At 39.3% G+C, this 23,773-nt stretch overlaps 1 protein-coding gene across 1 annotated transcript; it reads right to left on the minus strand.

Moving 5' to 3' along the window:
- Nucleotides 1–6,028: 6,028 nt before the first annotated feature.
- On the minus strand, nt 6,029–6,823 carry LOC131618950 (uncharacterized). Its single transcript, XM_058890097.1, has 2 exons — nt 6,641–6,823; nt 6,029–6,415 (listed from the first exon to the last, which is right to left on the minus strand). The coding sequence occupies exons 1-2, from the start codon at nt 6,821–6,823 to the stop codon at nt 6,029–6,031; spliced, it is 570 nt and encodes a 189-aa protein (XP_058746080.1).
- Nucleotides 6,824–23,773: the final 16,950 nt, after the last annotated feature.

Here is a 23,773-nt window from a genome sequence, read left to right on the forward strand (position 1 = left end):
AAAAGTCAATTTACTTTTCTGCTTATTTTAATTATTGTTTAGTGACAATTTGCAAACAAAACCCCAATATTAGTTTTTGTTTAATTGATCTATAATTTGAACTCGATATTACTACGCAGTCCTTGAGATCGACATTCGGGGAATTTCCCTATTATTACTACAGAGGCAAAATAGTACACTTGCTATTTTACCGATCAAGTTTTTGGCGCCGTTGCCGGGGACTGCCAAAATATAGAATTTTAATTTTAGTTCAATTGAAATTTTGTTGCTCGTCAACTAAAATTTTGTTTTAAGTTTTTGTTTATTTGAATTTGATTTTATTATAAAAAAGAAAAGAAAAAAAAGGTTGATTACTTTTTCTTCATGAATTCTTCTATACTTTGCTACTAACAAATTGTCTGAGTTTTGTAGCTATGTATTGTTTTGATACATTGCCACCTGTATCTCCTGCATGTTGGTCGCCTGATTCAGGAGTCACCTTGGAAGAGGCGACTAAAATTTTCAAAGCATATAAGAGGGAGGTAAGAATCCTTATGAATGAATGTAAGGAAGCTAACTTTTATCCATATAGGTTTATTTGGAGAAAGTTACAGTTGGAAGAAGAGTATGTGGAACCAGAAGAAAAATGCTTAACATCAGATGAAGAGGATGCAGTAAGAATAGAAGAATTTGAGGTAAAAAAGAAATATGGGGAAGAAGAAATAAGGAAACTTGAAGATGATCGAGTTTTGGATAAAACCACAAATTTAACAATTTGTGAAAATATGGACATCCAACAAGAAAATTTTCAACAAAAGAGTATCCCCAAAAACTATTTTTACAACAAGGCAGATGAAAGACAAGAAATTGACAAAGTATTGGAAGACATTTATGCCTTGTTCAATAAAATTAAGCTGAAAAGGATTTGGCAGCAACATCATCGGTACTTTAAGTTCATGGGATTGCTACCAAACAAAAGAAAGAAAAAAGATGATGTGTTCTTTGTGTCATATATGCCACCCTAACAAGGGGAATGGATCGTCGAGCCATGCGACGTTAACCGAAGCGCTTCGCGGGAGGCAACCCACGATTTTAATAATTAATTTTTCGGTTTGTTTTTGTTATTTTCAGGAAATAAAAGAGGACGTCTCTGGTGAAAGCTTGGAAGTGATTATTAGAGTGCATTACCCTCTGTGAGTCACCGCTCTCAGGCTCGTTCTGAAACATTGAGGCCAATGTTTAGTTCAAGTTTGGGGGAGGCTTTTCTCTTTGCATTTTATTTTTATGTTATTTTTATGTTATTATGATGTGAAACCATGAAGTGAATTCTGCCCAAATTTTGACCGAAATTTTACTTTTTGTTGAAGAAGTTTTGATCCTAAAGAGTGATCAGGAATAGTATATAGAGATGAAGCGAGGTTTGTTTGAGGACAGGAAGTGCGGAATAATGTGACAAGAAGAGGTTTGTTTAAACACCCTTGGTTCCCTAAAAGAAATACGAGTCTAACGTGTAGATTTGCACCATAGTACTTGTCTCCTGAGAAGTACTTCTCGAGTAGTTTATTGATACAGTCGGGCATAATTCAGATTCACTTGCATGGTGACTGGTTGAGAAAAAAAAAGAGATATAAAGTTGGCACCAAATGATGAAAAGGCGGTAAAAGGCAATCGGCTCGCTAAGTTGGGTAACCCTCACCCGGTTATTCAGCCCAAAGGAGATTGATCCCCAAACGTCGTCCAAAAGGACAATATATAACTGCAAAGTTTGAAAATTTCATCGGTAATAAAAAGTAGCAAATGCTGCTAGTTTGGTGCCACGAAAAGAAAATAAGAAGCCTTGATTCGTCTCATGCAGGTGATAAGTATTATAAGAGATGTAGTGCCTTATAATGATTGTCCGAATGAAAGAGGAGGAAAATCGGAAAGAGACTTAAGTGCAAAGCATAGTTGGAGAGGTATCCGAAACGGGAGCTCGAGGTTTAATATGGTAACAAAAATCGTCGCGTCATGTGAATGCCGAACCAAATGTTTCTTGATCAATACAGCTGGATATCTCACGTATGAACACCGTGTGCTTTGAGGGTCATTAACTTTTGTAATTGTCGCTTGAGGTCAAGCAACGGTTTAAGTTTGGGGGAGTTTGATCAGTGGTTTTCACACATATATTTACCGTTGTTTTTAAGTATGTTTAAGTTATGTTATTGAGTGTTTTATTTCTTAATTCTACATTTTATGCTTTGGTTGTGTATTTTACTGTTTGCATGCTTAAAGGAATAAATCGAGACAAATCAATGCCAAAAAGTACAAAAAGAGGAGTTTCGAAGGAAGTGAAAAGTCAAGCTACATGAGGTCTGACACGACCACCTCTGTCACCTGAAATTGACCGTGTTAGGATGAAGCGTGGCCAAGAAAATGCAAAAGAGATGAAAGTCAAGGGGCTGACACGACTCGTGTTAGCAGGTGTGAGATCTAGAAATTTTCAGCATGTTTCGCATCGTGACAGGTGTGTAGTATTTTGATCATAACTAGAGCTTCGTAACTCCGATTGACGCGGTTCCAATGGCAAAATTTTGCTAACGAAAAGGGCTACAACTTTGATGAAGAACACAAAGCCAAATTATGAAGTTAAGGTCTCACAAGGACCGTGTTAATCAACACGGCCACCCGTGTTGAAATGTGGCTGGAAATGCGAGTTTGAACCAAAGTCAGAGGATCAACACGGGCGCCCGTGTGCAGGAACACGGCCCGTGTTGATGAGCGCGGGCTGAATATGTGTTTTTAAGCTTCCTCACTCAAATGGGATCATTAAGGGTATTCTTGGCATTTGGTTTCAACCGGGATGAAAGATTGATTATAAAAACAACTTTAGGGCAAGAAAGAAGGGACTTTTTGGCCGAGAGAAGAAACACGATTGAAGATTGGAGAAAACAAGGGTTTGGGAGAGAAGAAGATTTTCATGAACGGAAGCGATTGAATATCAACTATCATCTCAATTCTTGTAATGTCTCTATTTTATATTTTGTTTTCTTTGAACGATATGAGTAGCTAATCCCCAATGCTAGGGGGTGTCCCTAATTGGATCATGTAATGACTTTGAATTCTTGATTTCCTCAATTGCATGTTTTATTATTCAATTTGATTATACAATGTTTTTATGCTTTCTTTGTCGGACAAACAAGGATTGATTTACGGTTAACGATTTGCTGGACCGCGGTTGTTAAGGTTTTTGTACGATTAGACTATAGTAGATATCACCTAGGACTAGGGATACCCTATAGTTACCGGTTAACTCTTGATAACATAAAGGCTTGATTTCATCATAATTCTCTAAGGGCTTAGGATTTAGGATGAATGTTCAAAGGTTTTCCCGCTAAGGAATTAGGGGAAAATATCCTAAAGGGCTGGTAATTGAATAGTATGAACTTGTTGAGGAGATCTTAATCCAATGTTATTACAGGAACAATCACACACTATACCCCTAGCATAATACTCATATTTGTCAAAAAGTCAATTTACTTTTCTGCTTATTTTAATTATTGTTTAGTGACAATTTGCAAACAAAACCCCAATATTAGTTTTTGTTTAATTGATCTATAATTTGAACTCGATATTACTACGCAGTCCTTGAGATCGACATTCGGGGAATTTCCCTATTATTACTACAGAGGCAAAATAGTACACTTGCTATTTTACCGATCACCTCACAATTACTCGATGTCCTCGGCAAACTTGAAACAAAATCCATCGAGATACTATCCCACTTCCACTCGGGAATAGATAACGGTTGCATCAAACCAGACGGTTTTTGATGTTCAATCTTTGACTTTTGGCAAGTCAAACAAGAATACACAAATTCTGCTATGTCCTTCTTCATACCTTGCCACCAAAACATTTTCCTCAGATCTTGATACATTTTAGTAGCGCCCGGATGAATACTTAAACCACTTCTATGTCCTTCCTCAAGAATCCTCTTTCTCAAATCCGCAACATCTGGAACACAAACTCGATCACGACACTTCATAATACCATTCTCATCAATTCGAAAGTCACCACCTCTTCCTTGATTAATCAATGTGAATCGATCAACCAAACCCAAATCAGATTTCTGTCCTTCTCGAATCTCATCCAAAATACCACTAGTAAGCTTCAACATACCAAGCTTCACACCACTAGAAGTCTCTTCGCATAACAAACTCAAGTCTCTAAATTGTTCCAATAATTCAAACTCTCGAACCATCAACATAGACATGTGTAATGACTTCCTACTCAATGCATCGGCTACAACATTCGCTTTACCAGGATGGTAGTTTAGACCAAAATCGTAGTCCTTCAAGAATTCCAACCATCTTCTTTGTCTCATATTCAACTCTTTCTGATCGAACAAGTACTTCAAGCTCTTGTGATCACTAAACACATCAAACCTTGATCCAAACAAATAATGTCTCCAAAGCTTTAACACAAACACCACAGCCGCCAACTCCAAATCATGTGTAGGATAATTCCTCTCATGAACTTTGAGTTGCCTTGAAGCATAAGCTACAACTTGTCCTCTTTGCATTAGAACACCTCCCAATCCCAACAAAGAAGCATCACAATATACCACGAAAGGTTCTAACGGATCCAGTAAAATCAAAATGGGAGCAGAAGTCAATCTTCTCTTGAGTTCTTGGAAATTCTCTTCACATTGCGAAGTCCAAATAAAGGCTTGACCCTTTCTAGTCAACTGCGTCAACGGTAACGACAACTTCGAAAACCCTTCAATGAACTTCCTGTAATAACCAGCCAAACCAAGAAAACTTCTAATCTCAGCAACAAACTTAGGTGCCTCCCATTGGGATACAGCCTCAATCTTCGAAGGATCAACAGAAATACCTCCACTTGAAATCACATGCCCGAGAAAGCTTACTTCACTTAACCAAAACTCACATTTAGATAGCTTAGCAAACAACTTCTTCTCTTTCAACACGGATAGAACAACTCTCAAGTGCTCAGCATGCTCTTCTTCACTCTTAGAGTAAATCAAGATGTCATCAATGAATACCACAACAAACTTATCCAGATAGCCATGAAAGATCCTATTCATATATTCCATGAACACACCAGGTGCATTAGTCACACCAAACGGCATCACCGAATATTCGTAATGACCATACCTCGTCCGAAAAGAAGTTTTCTGAATATCCTCAGCTCTAACGCGAATCTGATGATAACCAGACCTCAAGTCAATCTTGCTAAACACACATGCTCCAACCAACTGATCCATCAAGTCATCAATTCTCGGAAGTGGATATCGGTTCTCAATTGTCACTTTGTTCAATTGCCTATAATCAACACATAATCTCATCGAACCTTCTTTCTTCTTGACCAAAAGAACAGGTGCACCCCACGGAGATACACTAGGACGAATAAATCTCTTCTCAAGCAACTCTTCAAGTTGACTCTTCAACTCTTTCAACTCAGAAGCAGACATCCTATATGGAGCCATCGATACGGGACTAGTTCCAAGAACTAAATCAATCAAAAACTCAACTTCTCGTTCTGGTGGTAAATCAATTATATCATCAGGAAATACCTCCGCAAATTCACAAACTATAGGCAATTCCTCGATGGTTCTCTTCTCGCGCACATCTAAGGTTGCTAACAACATAAACAATTCAGCTCCACTCTGAACTAATTCGTCGACTTGCTTAGCGGACAAGAATAAATCTTCTTTAACATAATTCTCAGGAAAGATGACCGTCTTATTAAAACAGTTGATATGCACACGATTAAATTCCAACCAATTCATGCCCAAAATCACATCAAGTTGTTCTAAGGGAAGGCAAACTAAATCGATCCCGAAATCCCTACCAAAGATACTCAATGGACAATTCAGACATACATAAGAAGTAGAAACAGAACCCATAGCAGGTGTATCAATAACCATACTTCTACGCATATCAGATAATACAAGATTCAATCTTCTAGCACAATCCAAGGAAATGAAAGAATGTGCCGCACCAGTATCAATAATAGCAATCAAAGGTGTACCATTAATGAAGCACGTACCTTAAATTAGCCTCTCATCAGTAGTGGCTCCCGCACCAGACAATGCGAACACTTTTCCTTTTGCTTGCTCCTTCTTTGGCTTGTCACATTTTGTACTAACGTGGCCTTTCTCTCCACATTTGAAACAAGTCACATTCGAACCACCTCTACAATTAGTAGCTATGTGACCATACTTGCCACACTTGAAACAAGTAGTAACCTCTTTCTTGCACTCAGCAGCTTTATGACCCTCAACTCCACATCTGAAGCACTTAGGTGAATTAGAAGATCCTCCCCAACTTGGCTTCTTGCCAAAACCAGCTTGTTTCCTCTTATCATCATACGGTTTCCCACAATCCTGATTCTTTCCTTTCAAAATCTTGTAGATAGAGGAACTCTCTCTACTATCCTCATCATAAATCCGACTCTTGTTAACCAACTCAGTAAAACGGGTAATCTGTTGGTAACCAATAGCCTTCTTGATATCATGTCTCAAGCCATTCACAAACTTCAAACATTTAGATCTCTCAGCATTAGCAGTATTATAGTGGGGACAATACTTGATAAGCTCCTGAAACTTAGCAGCATAAACAGCAACAGTACCATTTCCTTGCTTCAACTCAAGGAACTCCACCTCTTTCTTCCCACGACAATCTTCAGGAAAATAGTTCTCCAAGAAAACATCACGGAAAAGATCCCAAGTAACTTCAATTCCATCTTCTTCAAACCTCTGAAGAGTGTTGTTCCACCAATCTTCAGCTTCCTTTTCCAGCATATGAGTACCAAACTGCACTCTCTGAGCATCAGTACAGTTCATAACTCTGAAGATCTTATCAATCGCCTTCAGCCAAGCTTGAGCTTTATCAGGTTCATGTTCACCTTCAAAAACAGGAGGATTGTTCCTCTAGAATCTCCCTAAAGCACGATACTCATCATCATCTCCGTTTCGGTTACCAGCATTCGCTTGAGGAATCTGACCAATAGAGCCAGCCAACATCCTCAACGCCTCAGCAATAGCATCATCATTCCTGCCTGCAACCATCGTCCTAGTCAACCAAACAACCAGACAAACAGTATCGATCGTGTCAGATACACAAATCAAATACAACAAGATAAGAAAACATTAAAGACTATTAACCAACTGGTCGACCATGCTCTGATACCACTAATGTAACACCCTCTTTTTATACCCCATAATATTTAACATATAATCAGAGAATAACATGCATATACTTCAAAAGGGCGTCACATTGATGATTTTAGAAGAATTAAAAACCTTAAAAAAACTGACAGCATTTATCTACACAGCACAATACTCCTGGTCATTTAATAACACTCAATATCAAATCACAATTTAACCTGGATATGCATTCACAGCGGAAATATATGATACTCATGTGACTTATAATGATTCATGTCCCATACCATGATCATACATCAACTAGTAGTCTCAATTCAACATAAAACATAATCAAAAGGTTTGGCTTGTAAGCCTCTCAAAAGACATGTAACCAATAAATAAGTTCACAAGTCATAGCATAATACATACGCAATTATAACATGACTTCAATACACCTAATCTACCCAGTGTTACGTGACCAGAGCATCGACTCACTACCTAGTCTCCAATCACTACAAAAAAAAGGTCTCCTGCCACGCCCAAGAAACCGAGGCTATATGCAAAATAACCGTGGCGTAACGCTGAGGCCACGGTTTGGCCACGGAAATCCAACGGTGGAGTATGCGGCCGTGGCCTAAAGTAAAGTCCACGGTTTTTTGGTATAGACCACGCCTTTTTGACAACCGTGGCTTTTTTAGGCCACGGTTTAGGTAGCTTGATTAAGGTCGCGGTTCGTATTTGCCATGACTGCAAAACTGTGGCTATATGGTAAAGCCACGGTTTCAATTTAACGTTTACGATGCAGTTTTGGTTCAAGATATAGCCACAGTTTGGTTATGACCACATATTTAAAACCGTTGTTATATGTTATGCTTTCTAAACCATTTATCTTGCCACGGTTTATTTCTGTATCATTACATAAATATGTCATTATATATATATATATATATATATATATATATATATATATATATATATATATATATATATATATATATATATATATATATATATATATATATATATATATAACATTGTAAACTAAAATAACCATCACTAAAATAATTTAAGTTCTTGCCCAATTTTCATTTTCAAATTCCAATCACTAAAACTGATTTCAGTACTGTGGTGTCGTTTTCTTTACCTCCCCGTTTCACTTGGGAGGACGGCACGCTAGACCCTTCACGCGAAATTTGGAAGGAGAATGCGCCCGTGGTGGGATGAATTTTGTTTCAGTTCTTCCTACGATATCACACGAACTTTCTTATTTGTCCTACGAGTAGGAAAGGGGAAAAAAGATCTCAACTAAACCCTAGGAGTTTGCTAAGTGTGGGGATTTCACCTAGACTAGAAATTCTGGAGTCCGGGGGGTCGGTTATACATAGGGAAGTGTTTAAACACCCTACATATCTGTAGTACTCTACAGGAACCTTCTCTGTGTCATTTGTGTTTGTGCTTATTGCTAATGATTGGGAAAGTTTCTCCTTTGTATTAGGAGAAGGAATTGAATTATTTTGAAAAGACAGACAGATAGACAGACTGACTATTTTTGGTATTTTATTAGCTCGCTGAGATTCCTTGTGAACCTCATGCCTACATATCCCTAGTGGAAGTCAGAGCTTAATGTAGTTCGGGGAACTAACTAGGGAAATTAATGATTTTTGGTGCCTTGCTTGAAGCTCAAGGTTGAAGCTTGGAATTAAATCTCTGTTTACAGTAAAGAGACATGAAATTATCTCTACAGAGAGGTATTAATACTATTCTACCACAAACATTTTGAAGGAGTGACAGAATAACTGAATTCATTTCATTCAAGAGGGGGACCTTACTTGTGTGTACAAGTATGCCAGTCAGATGCCTCTTAAATGAAAGAAAGATGCTCGTCCAAATTAGGGAAAGTTAGCACATGTCTGGGTTTTACTGCCAGCTCATGCCTTTCAAAATCCTAAATGGGAGACTTGATTGAAATTGAAATTGAAATTGAAATGTTTGTTTGTTTGAATGTGGTAGAATAGTAAAAATATCTCTCTATAGAGATAAGCTATGTCTATCTACTGTATAAAAGATTTGACTTTAGCTGGCTTGAATGAGGCCCAAGCTTGAGGCTTTTTGATTGATTAATTAATGATTATTTGACTCTGGGAGATGACTCCACTGGGGGTTAATTACAGGGTATTTTTGTGTTCTGTACAAAGCCCAGAATTGAGGCTGACTCTGTTTAGGGAAAGTCTATTTGATGGATTTTATTTGGTGTTCTGTACAAAGCCCAGAATTGAGGCTGACTCTACTTAGGGAGACTCTATTTGTGTGCCTTGTACAAAGCCCAAGGTTGTGGCTGACTGCTGAGAAAATTGGGTTTTTTAGATTATGACTCTATTTTGATGTGCCTTGTACAAAGCCCAAGGTTGTGGCGGACTCTTTTTTTAATGAATTGAGTATGGATGACTCTATGGGGAAAGATCCTAAGTGTTAGGAATCTTTGACACATGAAAATATGATTTATCTGCCTTGTACAAAGCCCAAGGTTGTGGCTACTGAGTAATGAAGAACTCACTGGGGAGACTCTATTATCTGCCTTGTACAATGCCCAAGGTTGAGGCTGACTCTTGACAGGGGAGTTTTATTATTTGGTGCCTTGTATGAAGCCCAAGGTTGAGGCTAACTGTTTTTGTTGGTTTTGACTCTACTGGAGAGATTTTACTTATTAAAAGACTGTTTTTCTTTGGAAGCTAACCCTTTCCAGGGATTTTGACTCAGCTGGAGAATTTGTCTACTAAAAGACTGACTTTATCATGTTTTTGTTTGTTTTGGAGGCTGACCCTTTCCAGGGGTTTTGACTCTTTTGGGAAAATTATCTCCTAAGAGAAATGAACCTTTATTTTATTTATTAACTGATTTTTGGAGGCTAACCCTTTCCAGGGATTTTGTTAAAGAATAAAAGAATGTGTTGGAGGCTAACCCTTTCCAGGGATTTTTGAAATGATTAATTTGGGTAGCACTCCATTAATTATTAAGGATGAAAAGATTGGCAGAAAGATTATCTAGTGGAGACTTCTTGTTTAAAGCCCAAGATGAAGGCTGACTCAATGCTGAGGATGACCAAAACATAGATCCTAGACTCTACTAAGGAGGATTGATGAAGATAAGGGTGACAGAGACTGTCCATGTCTCTCATTCCAAAAGGTGTACTCAATGTAAAATTGAGACAAACTTAGCTTGTTTAAAGTCTGGTTTAAATTGGAAGAAACTCACCAGGGTAGGCTAAAAGGTGACTAAAGACCTGTTCCTATGTTTATAAGAAACCTGATGGGTCCTTGTATACAAGCTCAAGAGGAAGCTGGAAATGCTTTTAAGAAGCCTGTGGGTCCTTGTACAAAGCCCAAGAGGAGGCTAATCGAGGGTCCTTGTTATAGCACAAGAGAAAGCTATGTAGTTTTGAACTTATTTTGGCTCTAAGCAAATGGGTAAGAGGTTTCACCGGGAATAATTCCTCTTTGGGTGGATGTGCCCTATTATTTTTGGATTCTAAGGTTTTTGCCAAGATGTTTCACCGGGAATAATTCATCTTGGGGTTTTGAACTACAGATCTCTAATTAGGAAAGAGCCTTCACCGGGAAGACATTCTCAATCCTAGGCCATATTCCTATAATATATATATATAGTTTACTGTCCTAGGGTTTACACTCAAACGTAGTCCTAAACAAATATATGTATATATGCACAGTTTATATTTGACAGTAATTTAAACAAAGACTGTAAATTGAAAGCTTGTAAAGCCTAACCTGGATGGAGTGGAGGCCTTTGAAGAAGTATGTACAGAGCCTCAACAGTATTTTTGTTGTTTTGTTGATAACAGTTGAATATATATGATAAACAGTTAATGGTTTTTGAAAACAGAAGAAGTGAAGATGGACAAAGGTCACATAGGTATCTGAAGAGTTTCACCGGGAATAATGCCCTTCAAATACCAGAAGAATGTTTTGAAAACAGAAAGAAGATTTTGAAAATACAGTTTTGAAAACAAGCTAAGAAGAGAAGGTTTTTGGGACTTACACTCTATTAGAGGCCCAGTACTTTACAGTACTGGTTATGACAAAAGTTTGAAAATGATTTGGAATGATATGAGGTTTTGTTGTTTGAAAACCTAAATCATCCGTTTAATCAGAGATTGAAAACAGTTTTGAATATTGACAAAAGTCAACTTAATCAAAGTAAAAATAAAGATTTTTACTTAATTAAGACCTAAACAATTAGGGTTTTATCATAAAATTTATTTACAAAATGATTAGGTTAAAACAAAGTGAATATATGTATTTAAAGTATTTTAGAAAACACTTAAATATACTATTTTAAACCTAATAAAAATATATGAAATAAATAATATTTTTATGATTTTTTTTTTATTATTCACAAAATAGGTATATTAAATGATAAGTGTGTGAAAAATGAAGTGAAAATAAATTAATTTGATAGGTTAAATAAATATGTGAAGTTTGTGAGAAAATGAAAGAAATTGTGTGTGAAAAAAAAAGTTTTGGCCCTTGGAGGGTTTGAACCCACGCCCTCTAGGTTACACACTCAAAACAAACACCACTGAGCCAACGCGCGTGTGATGATAGTAACTTGCATTCAATTCATTATATTTTAAAACAAGTAGCAAAACATTGAAAAATAAATGAAACAAAAAGTCTGGGGCGAGGGGGATTCGAACCCCAGACTTGTGGCATGATGAGACTAAGGGCGCATGTGTGGCCAGTAGGGCAAGTTGTTCAGTCGTTAATAAAACGCATACCTTTCAAAATAAAATAAACTCTCCCCTGAGAATTCAAATTTGCGCGCCACCACCATCTTCGTCTTCAACCTCAAGCTCAACATTTTTGAATTTCTGAACTCACTCATTTCTCAACCATTTGCCACGATGTAAACATGAAACTTGCTCTAAATTCACTCACGATTCTAAATATGTAACTAACATGAACTAATATTAACTACATCTAACTAATTTACCAGAAATCGTGAAGAACCCTAAAATTTCAAAATTAAATTAAATGACTATACTGAAAGATAAATGGATGATGATAGAGGGTTTTCAATCCTCTGATGATGCTGAACAAGATAGAATCGAGCTATTTCACAAAGAGTACTTAAATTAAAGAGGTGGAGTTCAGAAACTTACCTCTGAAAATGGAGATCGTGAGGATGATTGAGAGCAACTGGGCTTGAATGAATGATCTCAACAGCTTCCCTGAGACTCAATGATGATAACTGAATGCTTATTGGAGCTTGAATCCTCCTGAATTGCTCTATGGTCCTCCCTCGATTTCAGCTTCAAGTGAACATGGAGGTTGTTGAATTTGGAGTTACAGATGAGCTGCAGCCATCTGGTTAGCTTCACTATGACCTGAGGAGTGTGTCTGGATGATTGGCTTGCCTTGAAACCTTCTGAATCACTCCATGGACCTCCAACTGCAAATGCTCCAAAGTGAGAGCAACAATGGTGTTCCTCCACCTACAGAAGTGATCCAGGTGCTTGGATCACCTCAAATGACCTCCCTTGAGATGTTAGAATGCTCACTTCTCAAAGATAAGCTCTGGTTTGAAGAAAACGATTCTTCTTGCCAAAGAACTTTGAAAAACAATGAACAAGAGGAGAGAAAGAGAAAGCAAGGAATATGGTTGCTTTGGTGTGTTTTCTGAATGAGAATGAGGCCTCTATTTATAGGCAAATGTCTCAGTACTGATTGGGAGAGTGAGCTTGCTTAGTGAAGCAAGTTTGGTTTCTTAGCCATGAAGAAATTTCAAAGAATATCCAAGTGTGATCATTGCATTTTCGAGCCACCTCCCCTATCCATTGATTCTATCTGATCTTAGGGGACAATTCAGATGCAAAGTGAGCTCTAATTGGCTGGTGAGAAGATTCCTTGGGTGATTCATCAATTTGCCATAAATTCTCAAATGTAATCATTACATAATCACATGTTCTTGTTTTAGGAATCTTCTTCAATTATCATGGCATGGTGAAAATGGATGCATGGCATGTTTGCAGATGTATTATGGGTCATGTAGCATCAGTATTTGAGGTCATGTGCACAAAACTTCCAAGTTCCAAAATGATGCATGACCTATAATTTCACTTCATGAGGCCAACTTTGAACAAGCATAACTCCTAGCTCAATTTGAATTTTGAGAAGGTTGAACACAATTTGGAAAGCCCTAAACATCTACTTCAAATCATTAGTTTATGTCTTCTTCAGAATCATTTGGGAAATTTGTGAAAAATGAGCCCAAAGTTGGATGAAAACTAGGTTAAAAACACTTAGAAAAATTTCTAAGTGTTTATGACCTAAACTTCAAAATTTCCAAAACTTCAAAAATGATTGATCTTTTGGAAAAAGTTCCCTTGTAAGATGTTGTTTTATTTTGCAAGATCTACAACTTTCATGTTGGAAGTTTTTTTGAGTTGTGTAGGTGAAATTTTGAGATCTCACCATGCCTTCAAAAACCCTAATTCCCGACTTTTCGCTCCTTGATGAATTTCTTTGAATTTCTTTGGCCAAATGACTTTGACATCCATATATTGATGATATTGATCTTTGAAAGTCATTTTTTGACCAAAAACCTTAAAAGTCAATGATGATCCTTTACAGTTGACTTTTTCCTGACAAAGTGAATTTTTGGGCTTTTGTGTAGAAACAAGATCTTCTCCTCAAATGAATGATGTAAATGGATTATATTGAGGTAGTAGAGATCCTTGAATCATGTCTTGAGTTTTGGATTCATGCCCTGATTAAAAGTCAACTATCTTGGTGAATTAGGTCAAAACCCTAATTTGTCGACCATGTGAGAATAATGACTGTAGACTTTGAATTGAAGTGTGATGTCTAGTAGATCTTGTCATATGAGGTATTTGAAGATGATTGATGTCTTTGAATGACCCTCTGAGGCTTTTTAGGGTTTCCCAAATGTGATCCCTGATTTCAGTCCCTGATAGGCTCAAAACCCTAGTCTGGTGACCTGAGTAAACCTGTGCTTAAATGACTGGATGTCTAATCAATCATAGATGAGAAAAATGAAGTCCTTGAGCCCCATGATTGTATTAGAGACTAATCCTTGTATTGATTGATCCTTTGCCTGAGCTTTCTTGTCTTTGAGCATCCTCGATTAGGTACCAGATGGAGAAATTGACTGCTCTGGGTACTTGTCTTGACCTGATGAAAATCTTGGAGATATGTCATCTCAGGGGGGTCAAAAATTAGGGTATGACAGATGCCCCTATTTAAGTTTCTTTTATCCGGAGGGAGAGAGATTGATATCTCGATCTCTCCTGCGTAAAAGAGACTTAAATATCAAAGAATGCCCGAATTTTGGGCACTCCTGAGATGTTGTAACTGACATAGTCGTTGCATGACTTGGTCCCGTTGTTGCATTCGGTGGGGGACGAGGAGATAAACTCCTGTAGAAATACTTGATGTGGATTCTGGTGAATGGATGGCAGTGCAGGATGCGCAATCCATCTTCTTTAACTAAGTGTTGATACTTAGAGAAAGGTAAACAACCTCTTCTCGTTTCGGATGTCCATATCTCGAAACTGGCCTCAGTTGTGTTTGGACGATATCTCAGATAAAGAGAAAATCTCCAAAGGTTTGTTTCCTCGTCAAACTTCTTATCAATGCTTGGAGATAAGATGCCATTTGACGGTAGTAAAGAAACTTCAAGGGTTTGTTTCCTCGTCAAACTTCTTACCATCGCTTGGAGGTAAGATGCCATTTGACGGCTGTAGAGAAACTGCAAAGGTTTGTTTCCTCATCAAACTTCTTACCATCGCTTGGAGGTAAGATGCCATTTGACGGCTGTAAAGAAACTTCAAAGGTTTGTTTCCTCATCAAACTTCTTACCATCGCTTGGAGGTAAGATGCCATTTGACGGCTGTAAAGAAACTTCACCATCTTCCCTTTTGACTTGACGTCTTTGAAAGATTGTCATATGGGCCCGCGCTCTTTTGAGGGGCTAATGACTTTGTTTGAAGGCGGACAAACTGTTTTCGGGGTGAAAACTGCCATTCATCGACTGTTGCCTGGGGAATCAACAAACTGTTTTCCTAAGAGGAAAACTGCCATTCATCGACTCTGTGGGGAGTTAAACATCCCAGAAACAGACAAACTGTTTGAAGAAACTGCCATTTGTCGATCTCTTTGAGTATTTAACAGGCAAACTGTCTTTTCTTGGGAAAAGACTGCCATTTGCCAATCGCTTAGGGGAACAAACTGTCTTCTACTGGGAGAGACTGCCATTTGTAGACCCTGCTGTGAGAAAGTGAGCAAACTGTCTTCTGATGAAAGAGACTGCCATTTGCTGACTGCTGGGGAAAACAAACTGTCTTCTACTGGGAGAGACTGCCATTTGTCGACCCTGTTGTGAGGAAGTGAGCAAACTGTCTTCTGCTGAAAGAGACTGCCATTCGCTAACTGCTGGGGAAACAAACTGTCTTCTACTGGGAGAGACTGCCATTCATCGACCCTGTCATGAAAGAAAGTGAGCAAACTGTCCTCTGCTGAAAGAGACTGCCATTTGCTGATTTCGCTAGGGATCATGAACTATCTTCTGGACGAAGACTACCATTCACTGACTCCGCTGGGGAATCATTTGTTGATCTGCCGGGAGATTCTGATTTATTTTCTTTGACGAAAAAGTGGCACCTTTCGACCTCGCTGGGGAAATACCAAACTGTTTTTAGGAGGAAAAACGTCCACTTGTCAATTATGTCGAGGAATCCACCCTACTTGGAGAAGAACTGCTCATCGACCCTCTGGGGAATGCGAAATAGACTATCTTATCTGAATAAGATTGTCGAGTGTCGCTTTGTGGGAGAATCTCGGCTGAGGAATTCCAAAAGTGAACAAACTATCTCTTTGAGGGAGACTACCATCTGTTGACTTGCTTGGGGAGATCTCTCTGCATGGATTGTTGTCTTGAAGGAAAAAGTTTCTCCAGAACTTGCAGGGGAAACTTGAATTCATGCCCTCATGACTCGGGCATTCTCATGATCAAAGCCTGTCTTGACTATGCAATTGTAATGTATGCATGAATATTATGACAATTATAAAATGTAAAGTGAATGTGAATAAAATTGTCGCGGATGTAAAATCCTATGATGCGACTTGAATTCTTGTTGATCAGAAGATGTCCCCTTCCTGTAGTTCGAATTCTGTTGGGAATATCTGGTTATCAGCTGTCCGCTGTCTGAAGTGAGTAATATGAATTGAAGTGAAGATCCGTCATCGGGAGATGTTCGCAAAGCGACCTCATGGGGAAATCTTGGTTCCCGGAGTCTCGACCGTTCTCGGAGCAACTATTTGCATTCTTCCTATTGTTTGTAAACCTTAGAAAGAAATTTCACCTTTATTTTTGCAAGTAAATTCATTTTATTTTATGAAAACATTTGTTTCAAGAAAATGACTGTTTAAACCTAAAATGCATTTCAAGAAACTGAAAAAGACTAGATTGCAAAGGAAAGCACAAGGCTCAAATTATTATATATGGAATGGTAATCAGCCAAATGCTTGATTCCATGGAGTATTTACAAAGTTGGAAATTGGTAAATTTCGGGAAAAGGGCTACGATGAAACGTGACGACCGTTATCTTTCCCTTCCACTCCAAGTTGCGCTGTATTCGTGCTTCGTAGAAGATGACCTATTGCTGATGAACACTCCGCTATGGATTTTGAATGATCAAGTTTTGTCCTGAACACAGTTACTTGCCATATATCCCTAACTTTTGCGTAAACTACCCCTTTCGGGTTTTAAGTCTACCGGGATTGATTATTATTTTTTTATGTCTCTAACTTTTGCCTGAATCGCCCTTTCGGGTTTTCAATTCACCGAGACGCTCTTTTTTGCCTAAGCCGCTCTTTGCGAGTTTTCAACTTAGCGAGCTGTTCTTTTGTTTATTTAGGCGAAGTATTTCTTGACTGCGTCGACGTTCACAGGACGGGTGATTTTTCTCCATCCATAGTCGTGAGTATTAAGGCTCCTCCTGAGAAAGCTCTCTTGACCACGTAGGGGCCGTCATAATTGGGAGTCCATTTCCCTCTCGAATCTGTGAGAAAAGATTGAATCTTTTTTAGTACAAGGTCGCCTTCTTTGATTGTGCGAGGTCGAACCTTTTTGTCGAAAGCTTTCTTCATTCTTTGTTGATATAGCTGACCGTGGCATAAAGCTGTCATGCGCTTTTCTTCGATTAAGTTCAATTCATCGAATCTGCTTTGACACCACTCGGCTTCTGTTAATTTTGCTTCCATCAAGACTCTCATTGATGGAATCTCAACCTCTATAGGTAGGACTGCCTCCATGCCATATACAAGGGAGAAAGGAGTTGCTCCAGTCGAAGTACGTACCGATGTACGGTAACCATGAAGAGCATACGGGAGCATTTCATGCCAATCTTTGTAAGTGATGACCATCTTCTGAATGATTTTCTTGATATTCTTGTTAGCTGCTTCTACAGCTCCATTCATCTTTGGTCTGTAAGGAGATGAGTTGTGATGTTCAATCTTGAATTCTTCACAAAGCTCCTTCATCATTTTGTTATTCAAATTTGACCCATTGTCAGTGATTATCTTGCTAGGAATGCCGTAGCGACAGATGATGTGATTCTTGATAAACCTGACGACAACTTGTCTTGTAACGTTTGCATATGAAGCGGCTTCGACCCACTTGGTGAAATAGTCTATGGCTACCAAGATGAAGCGATGTCCGTTGGACGCTTTTGGCTCAATCATTCCAATCATGTCGATTCCCCACATGGAGAAAGGCCAAGGGGAAGAGAGTATGTTGAGAAGAGATGGTGGCACATGAATTCTATCGGCGTAGATCTGGCATTTGTGACACCTCTTTGCGTACTGGTAGCAATCTGATTCCATTGTCAGCCAATAATATCCTGCTCTCAGTATTTTCCTGGTCATGGTATGTCCATTGGTGTGAGTACCAAAGGAACCTTCATGTATTTCTCTCATGAGTATTTCTGCTTCTTTTCTGTCAACGCATCTGAGCAGAACCATGTCGAAGTTTCTCTTGTACAGAACATCTTCATTCAGGAAGAATCTACAAGCTAACTTTCTCAAAGTCTTTCTATCTTTCTTTGATGCCCCAAGAGGGTACTCTTGCTTTTGAAGAAAGTTCTTGATGTCGTGATACCATGGTTTGTTGTCGATGATTGCTTCTACTGTGAAAACATGAGCGGGCCTATCCAGGCGCATAACATCGATCTGAGGAACATCATTCCAATGATTTACCCTAATCATGGAAGAGAGTGTGGCTAATGCATCAGCCAAATTATTTTCTTCACGAGGAATGTGATGAAAATCTACCCTGTCGAAGAATGGTAATAATCTTCTCGCGTAGTCTTTGTAAGGGATTAGCCCAGGCTGGCGTGTTTCCCATTCTCCTTTGATTTGATTGATGACCAAAGCAGAATCTCCATATACATCCAAGTGTTTGATTCTTAGATCCATGGCTTCTTCGAGACCCATGATGCAAGCTTCATATTCGGCCTCATTGTTTGTGCATTTGAAAGTTAATCTGGCAGTAAATGGAATATGGGTACCCTGAGGTGTAACAATGATTGCCCCAATTCCTCGTCCATAAGCATTGACAGCTCCGTCAAAGATTAAGCCCCACTGGGATCCTATCTCAGGTCCTTCGTCTGGTAGTGGCTCGTCGCAATCTTTCATCTTGAGGTACATGACGTCCTCGTCCGGAAAGTCGAAACTGGTAGATTCATGACCATTGAGTGGGTGGTGAGCCAGGTGCTCAGCTAGAATGCTTCCCTTCACGGCTTTCTGTGCGTGATACTCAATGTCGTATTCTGATAACAGCATCTGCCAACGGGCAATCCTCCCGGTTAAGGCAGGCTTCTCAAAGATGTACTTGATTGGATCCATAGGAGAGATCAAACAAGTAGTATGTCGAATCATGTACTGGCGGAGACGCTTGGCAGCCCAGGCCAAAGCACAACACGTCTTCTCGAGCATGGAGTAGCGGGATTCACAGTCAGTGAATTTCTTGCTTAAGTAGTAAATGGCATGCTCTTTTCTTCTCGTCTCGTCTTGCTGTCCAAGGACACAACCCATGGAATCTTCTAAGACGGTTAAGTACATTATCAAAGGTCTTCCTTCCACTGGAGGAGACAAGATGGGTGGTTCGAGCAGATATTCTTTAATGCTGTCGAACGCTTTCTGACAATCGTCTGTCCAGACGCAACTTTGATTTTTCCGTAGAAGTTTGAAAATAGGAGCACAAGTTGCTGTCATGAGATATATGAATCTCGAGATATAATTCAGACGTCCAAGAAATCCTCTAACTTGTTTCTCGGTTCTGGGTGAAGGCATTTCTTGAATTGCCTTGACTTTGTCTGGATCTACTTCAATTCCTCGTTTGCTGACAATGAAACCAAGGAGTTTCCTTGAGTAGACACCAAAGGTACACTTGTTGGGGTTCAGACGAAGCTGAAACTTCCGTAAGCGTTGAAATAACTTTGTCAAATCCTGTATGTGATCTTCTTCATTTTCTGATTTGGCAATCATGTCATCCACATAGACTTCCACTTCCTTATGCATCATGTCATGGAAAAGTGTAGTCATGGCCCTTTGATAAGTTGCCCCTGCGTTCTTTAGTCCAAAAGGCATAACACGATAGCAGAACGTGCCCCAGGGGGTAATGAAAGCTGTTTTTTCCATGTCTTCAGGTGCCATTTTGATTTGGTTGTATCCTGAAAATCCGTCCATGAATGAGAAAACTTTGGATTTTGCTGTACTGTCTACCAACATGTCAATATGTGGTAAAGGAAAATCATCCTTAGGGCTAGCTTTGTTCAAATCTCTGTAGTCGACGCACATGCGGACTTTTCCGTCTTTCTTAGGAACGGGAACAATGTTAGCTAACCACTGAGGGTATTCTGAAATGACGAGGAAACCTGCGTTGATCTGCTTTTGAACTTCCTCTTTGATTTTCATGGCCATCTCCGGATGAGTTCTTCTTAATTTTGCTTGACCGGAGGGCATTCTGCTTTTAATGGCAAGTGATGCTCCACTATACTGGTATCCAACCCTGGCATATCTTGATAAGACCAAGCGAAGACATCTGAGAATTCTTTGAGCAGCTGTATCAAACTTTCTCTGATCTCTGAACTGAGCGAAGCTCCAATCTTAACCTCCTTTCTGTTTCCATCGGAACCAAGGTTAATGATCTCTAGAGGCTCATTGTATGGCTGAATGGCCTCTTCCTTTTGTTGAAGTAGTCGTGAAATTTCCTTTGATATTTCTTCGTCTTCTTCTTCCTCTGCCTCGAATACAGGAAACTCAAAGCTTGGAGAAGTCATACGGTCGTACGTTTCAACGGGGTATTTTATGATTAATCTGCATATGTGTGATAAGTTTTATTTAGACAACGAGGGAAGACTCGGTGTATGCAGTTAATGGAATGTTTTTGATGTTTTTTAAGGTGTTTTTTAGGATTACCAATTTCCGAAAAAAGAAAAGGAAAAGCTAAACGAAGGAACAGAATGACATTTTTATTTATTGACAGTCATTTCTTAAAACAAAGACCCTATAAAACAAAACTCTATTGCTTTGGGCGAAGCAAAGAGGGACATTTTCCTAAGAAATAGTAAAATGCAAAGCCCTATGAAACATCTCTTCACCCTGGGCTATGGTGAGAGGACAAAATAACGGTGAAAGTTCCTACTTAGGAGTGCGAACAACAGTTGAAACTTCAACAGCTGTCCAGTAGTGGCGAACCCCATTGTGCACTAAGTAATCTGGAACCTTAGGCTTAAGCTGGCCTGTGTGTAGGTCTTGATTTACCAACCACTGTCTTTGCAACACTCAGACGATCTTCTTCTACTTCAGCAGACTGAGCGGTGTGAGCATACCCATTTCCAAGTGGAGTATGTCGGTTTTTCTTTTGAGGAAACTTCCAATCTTCTGAATGGAGAGACTCGTTGTCGGAGACACTTTCGAGATCATCCTCTTCTGTATTTTGGTCTTGCTCTTCTCCCAAGATGGCATTGACTAGATATGTGAACTCTAGATCCGTAGCCTCGGAAGGTGACTTGGGGATATAATCCTCAATGATGACTTCACCAGATGTTGATGATGAATAGCAAGGGTTATACATCTCTTTTGGCTGAGAGAGGTACTCATAATCAATGTTCCATCCAGTTGGAACAATGTTTTCAAGAGAGATTCTTGAACTTTCAGGAGCGGAGTATTTCACCATGTAATCGAATTTTCCGCTTGGTTCTCCTAATGTATCCCAAGTTTCTTCGGGGATAAGAGGAACTTCTTCTGATGAACCATGACTTCTGGTGGTGAAGCTGTCAGTAACTTCATCACTGCTTGGTTGAGTCTTACTTTCAGATTCTCCATTCGGATAACAGCAAAGTGGTTCAGACTCTGATAGGGAGATGTATCCCGCTTTGTTAAGATAGGATAACCATTCCTCTTCATCGGTGATTTCCGTATCGATGATATTGACTGTTTGTTGAACAGGTTGAAGAAAACCTCCACTGCAGAAAGTTTCTTGAATAGGGAGAACTACCTCAATCCCTGGAATAGCTTTTGATGATGTTGGAAAGAATCCAACTCCTGTTCTACTCTTGTTGTTGGTAGGAATATTAATGTGCCCCCAACCACTGGTAGTGCCATCCTTTATAACTTAGATTGCATCTTTATATGAAGAGATAGACGCTGCTTTCTCCTTTCCTTTGTCTAAGGAAAGTGCTTGGAATTTAGTTCCAACAACTTCTTTTGGTTCTATGTCGGAGAATGATGACAGGTTGCTGACAATCAGAGCTCGTTCTCCACATACGGTTACCAATTTGTCATTTCTTATGAACTTCAGTTTCTGATGAAGCGTTGAAGTAATTGCCCCAGCCTCATGAATCCATGGGCGACCTAGCAAACAACTGTATTGTGCTGGAATATCCATAACTTGGAAAGTGATTTTGAACGTCTGAGGTCCAATAGTTATGGGAAGATCTACTTCTCCGAAAACTGACTTTCTTGATCCATCAAATGCTTTGACGATGACATGACTTTTTCTTAGAGGGTAATCTTCGAAAGATATTCTTGATAATGTTGATTTAGGCATGACGTTGAGAGAGGATCCATTGTCTATTAGGACTCCTGTGAGTGTATCACCCATGCAGCCAACTGAGATGTGAAGTGGAAGATTGTGGTCCATTCCTTCTTCAGGAAGATCTTCGTCACAGAAACTTAAGCTAGTCCCGGCGGAGATGTTGGCAACGATGTTGTTGAATTGGCTTATAGTAACACTTGGTTCTACGAAAGCTTGTTCCAAAACTTTCTGTAGAGCTTCCCTATGAGCTTCAGAACTCGATAGCAGGGAAAGAACAGAAATCCTAGACGGAGTATGTAGTAATTGATCTACAATGTTGTATTCACTCCTCTGGATTAACTTCAAGATCTCATCATTTTCTTTCGCTTGAACAGCATTGGTCGGATGATTATCTTGCCTATGTGGTACTTCCTCCGAAGGTTTCTCCACATTTTCTGTTGTTCTGTTGAAGACTCGTCCACTTCTGGTGACTCGACTAACATCAGCAATGTTGACAACAGACGGTAATGGTATTTCCTTACCATTTTCAATGAATGTAGCATTGTACTTGTATGGTATAGCCTTGCTGGACTCATACGGTACAGGACCTGGTAAGTAGATGACTAACGGAGCAATTGCCGTCTTCCGGCTGTCATACTTAACTTGCGTTGGTTCAACTTGATTAATCTGAGGAGATACGGTAAAGACTTCATCATCTTCTCTGTTGGCAAGAACAGCAATGGTATTGTCATCCATCAGCTTTTGAACGTCGTTGCGAACACGCAAACATCCTCGTGAATTTCTTCGACAGATTTCGCATCTACTGTAAGGATGGAAATCCGTTCCAAAGTAGGCAAGTCCATTTAAAGTTTTGTGGAACCTGACTACCGATCCTTCGAGATCTTCAACTTTGTAGATTTTGTATTCTCCTGGACATCCTTGAACCATGTTGATGTCATGTTCAGTTCTGACTCGGATATGTTGAATCCATCCTAAGTCCATTTGTTCTTGTAATGCAGCTTGAACTACAACACATCCTTGATTATTCTTTGGACAAATTTCACATGTGAAGTAGTTGTGAGGTGGTACATGACCGTACCCAGCTTGTTTAGCGTGCATCTTGACAAGATTTTCCCCTATCTGACGAATGTCGTAGATTTGAATGACATTGGGGTGTTGATCTATCAGATTTACTGAAGCTTCTTTATGCTGCGGTAAAGGATTTGCTTGGACGTTTGGATTAGTATCTTTGAAGGATAGCATTCTGCTCTTCACTAATCGTTGGACGTCAATCTTGAAAGGGAAACAGTTCTCAATATTGTGACCTGGTGCCCCCTGATGATAGGGACAAGATTGGTCAGCCTTATACCATGGTGAGGAACTGTTTGTAGGATTTGGAGGACTTCTTGTCTGAATGAGTCCTTTTGCCAGTAATGTTGGAAACAAATCTGCATACGGCATTGGTATGGGGTCAAAGGCAGGATACCTTGGAGCCCGATTGTTGTAATTTGGAGGTCGAACCTGCTGCTGAGG

The sequence above is a fragment of the Vicia villosa genome, linkage group LG7 (assembly GCF_029867415.1).
Source record: "Vicia villosa cultivar HV-30 ecotype Madison, WI linkage group LG7, Vvil1.0, whole genome shotgun sequence".
NCBI classification, from domain to species: Eukaryota; Viridiplantae; Streptophyta; class Magnoliopsida; order Fabales; family Fabaceae; genus Vicia; species Vicia villosa.

What these genes read in the sequence shown, in the direction of transcription:
- LOC131618950 (XM_058890097.1), bottom strand. Translation starts at nt 6,823, where the DNA reads ATGAACTGTACTGATGCTCAGAGAGTGCAGTTTGGTACTCATATGCTG. An exon ending in ATTGTCGTGGGAAGAAAGAG is followed by an intron (nt 6,416 to 6,640) that starts GTGGAGTTCCTT and finishes ATTTATGATGAG; the next exon opens with GATAGTAGAGAGAGTTCCTC.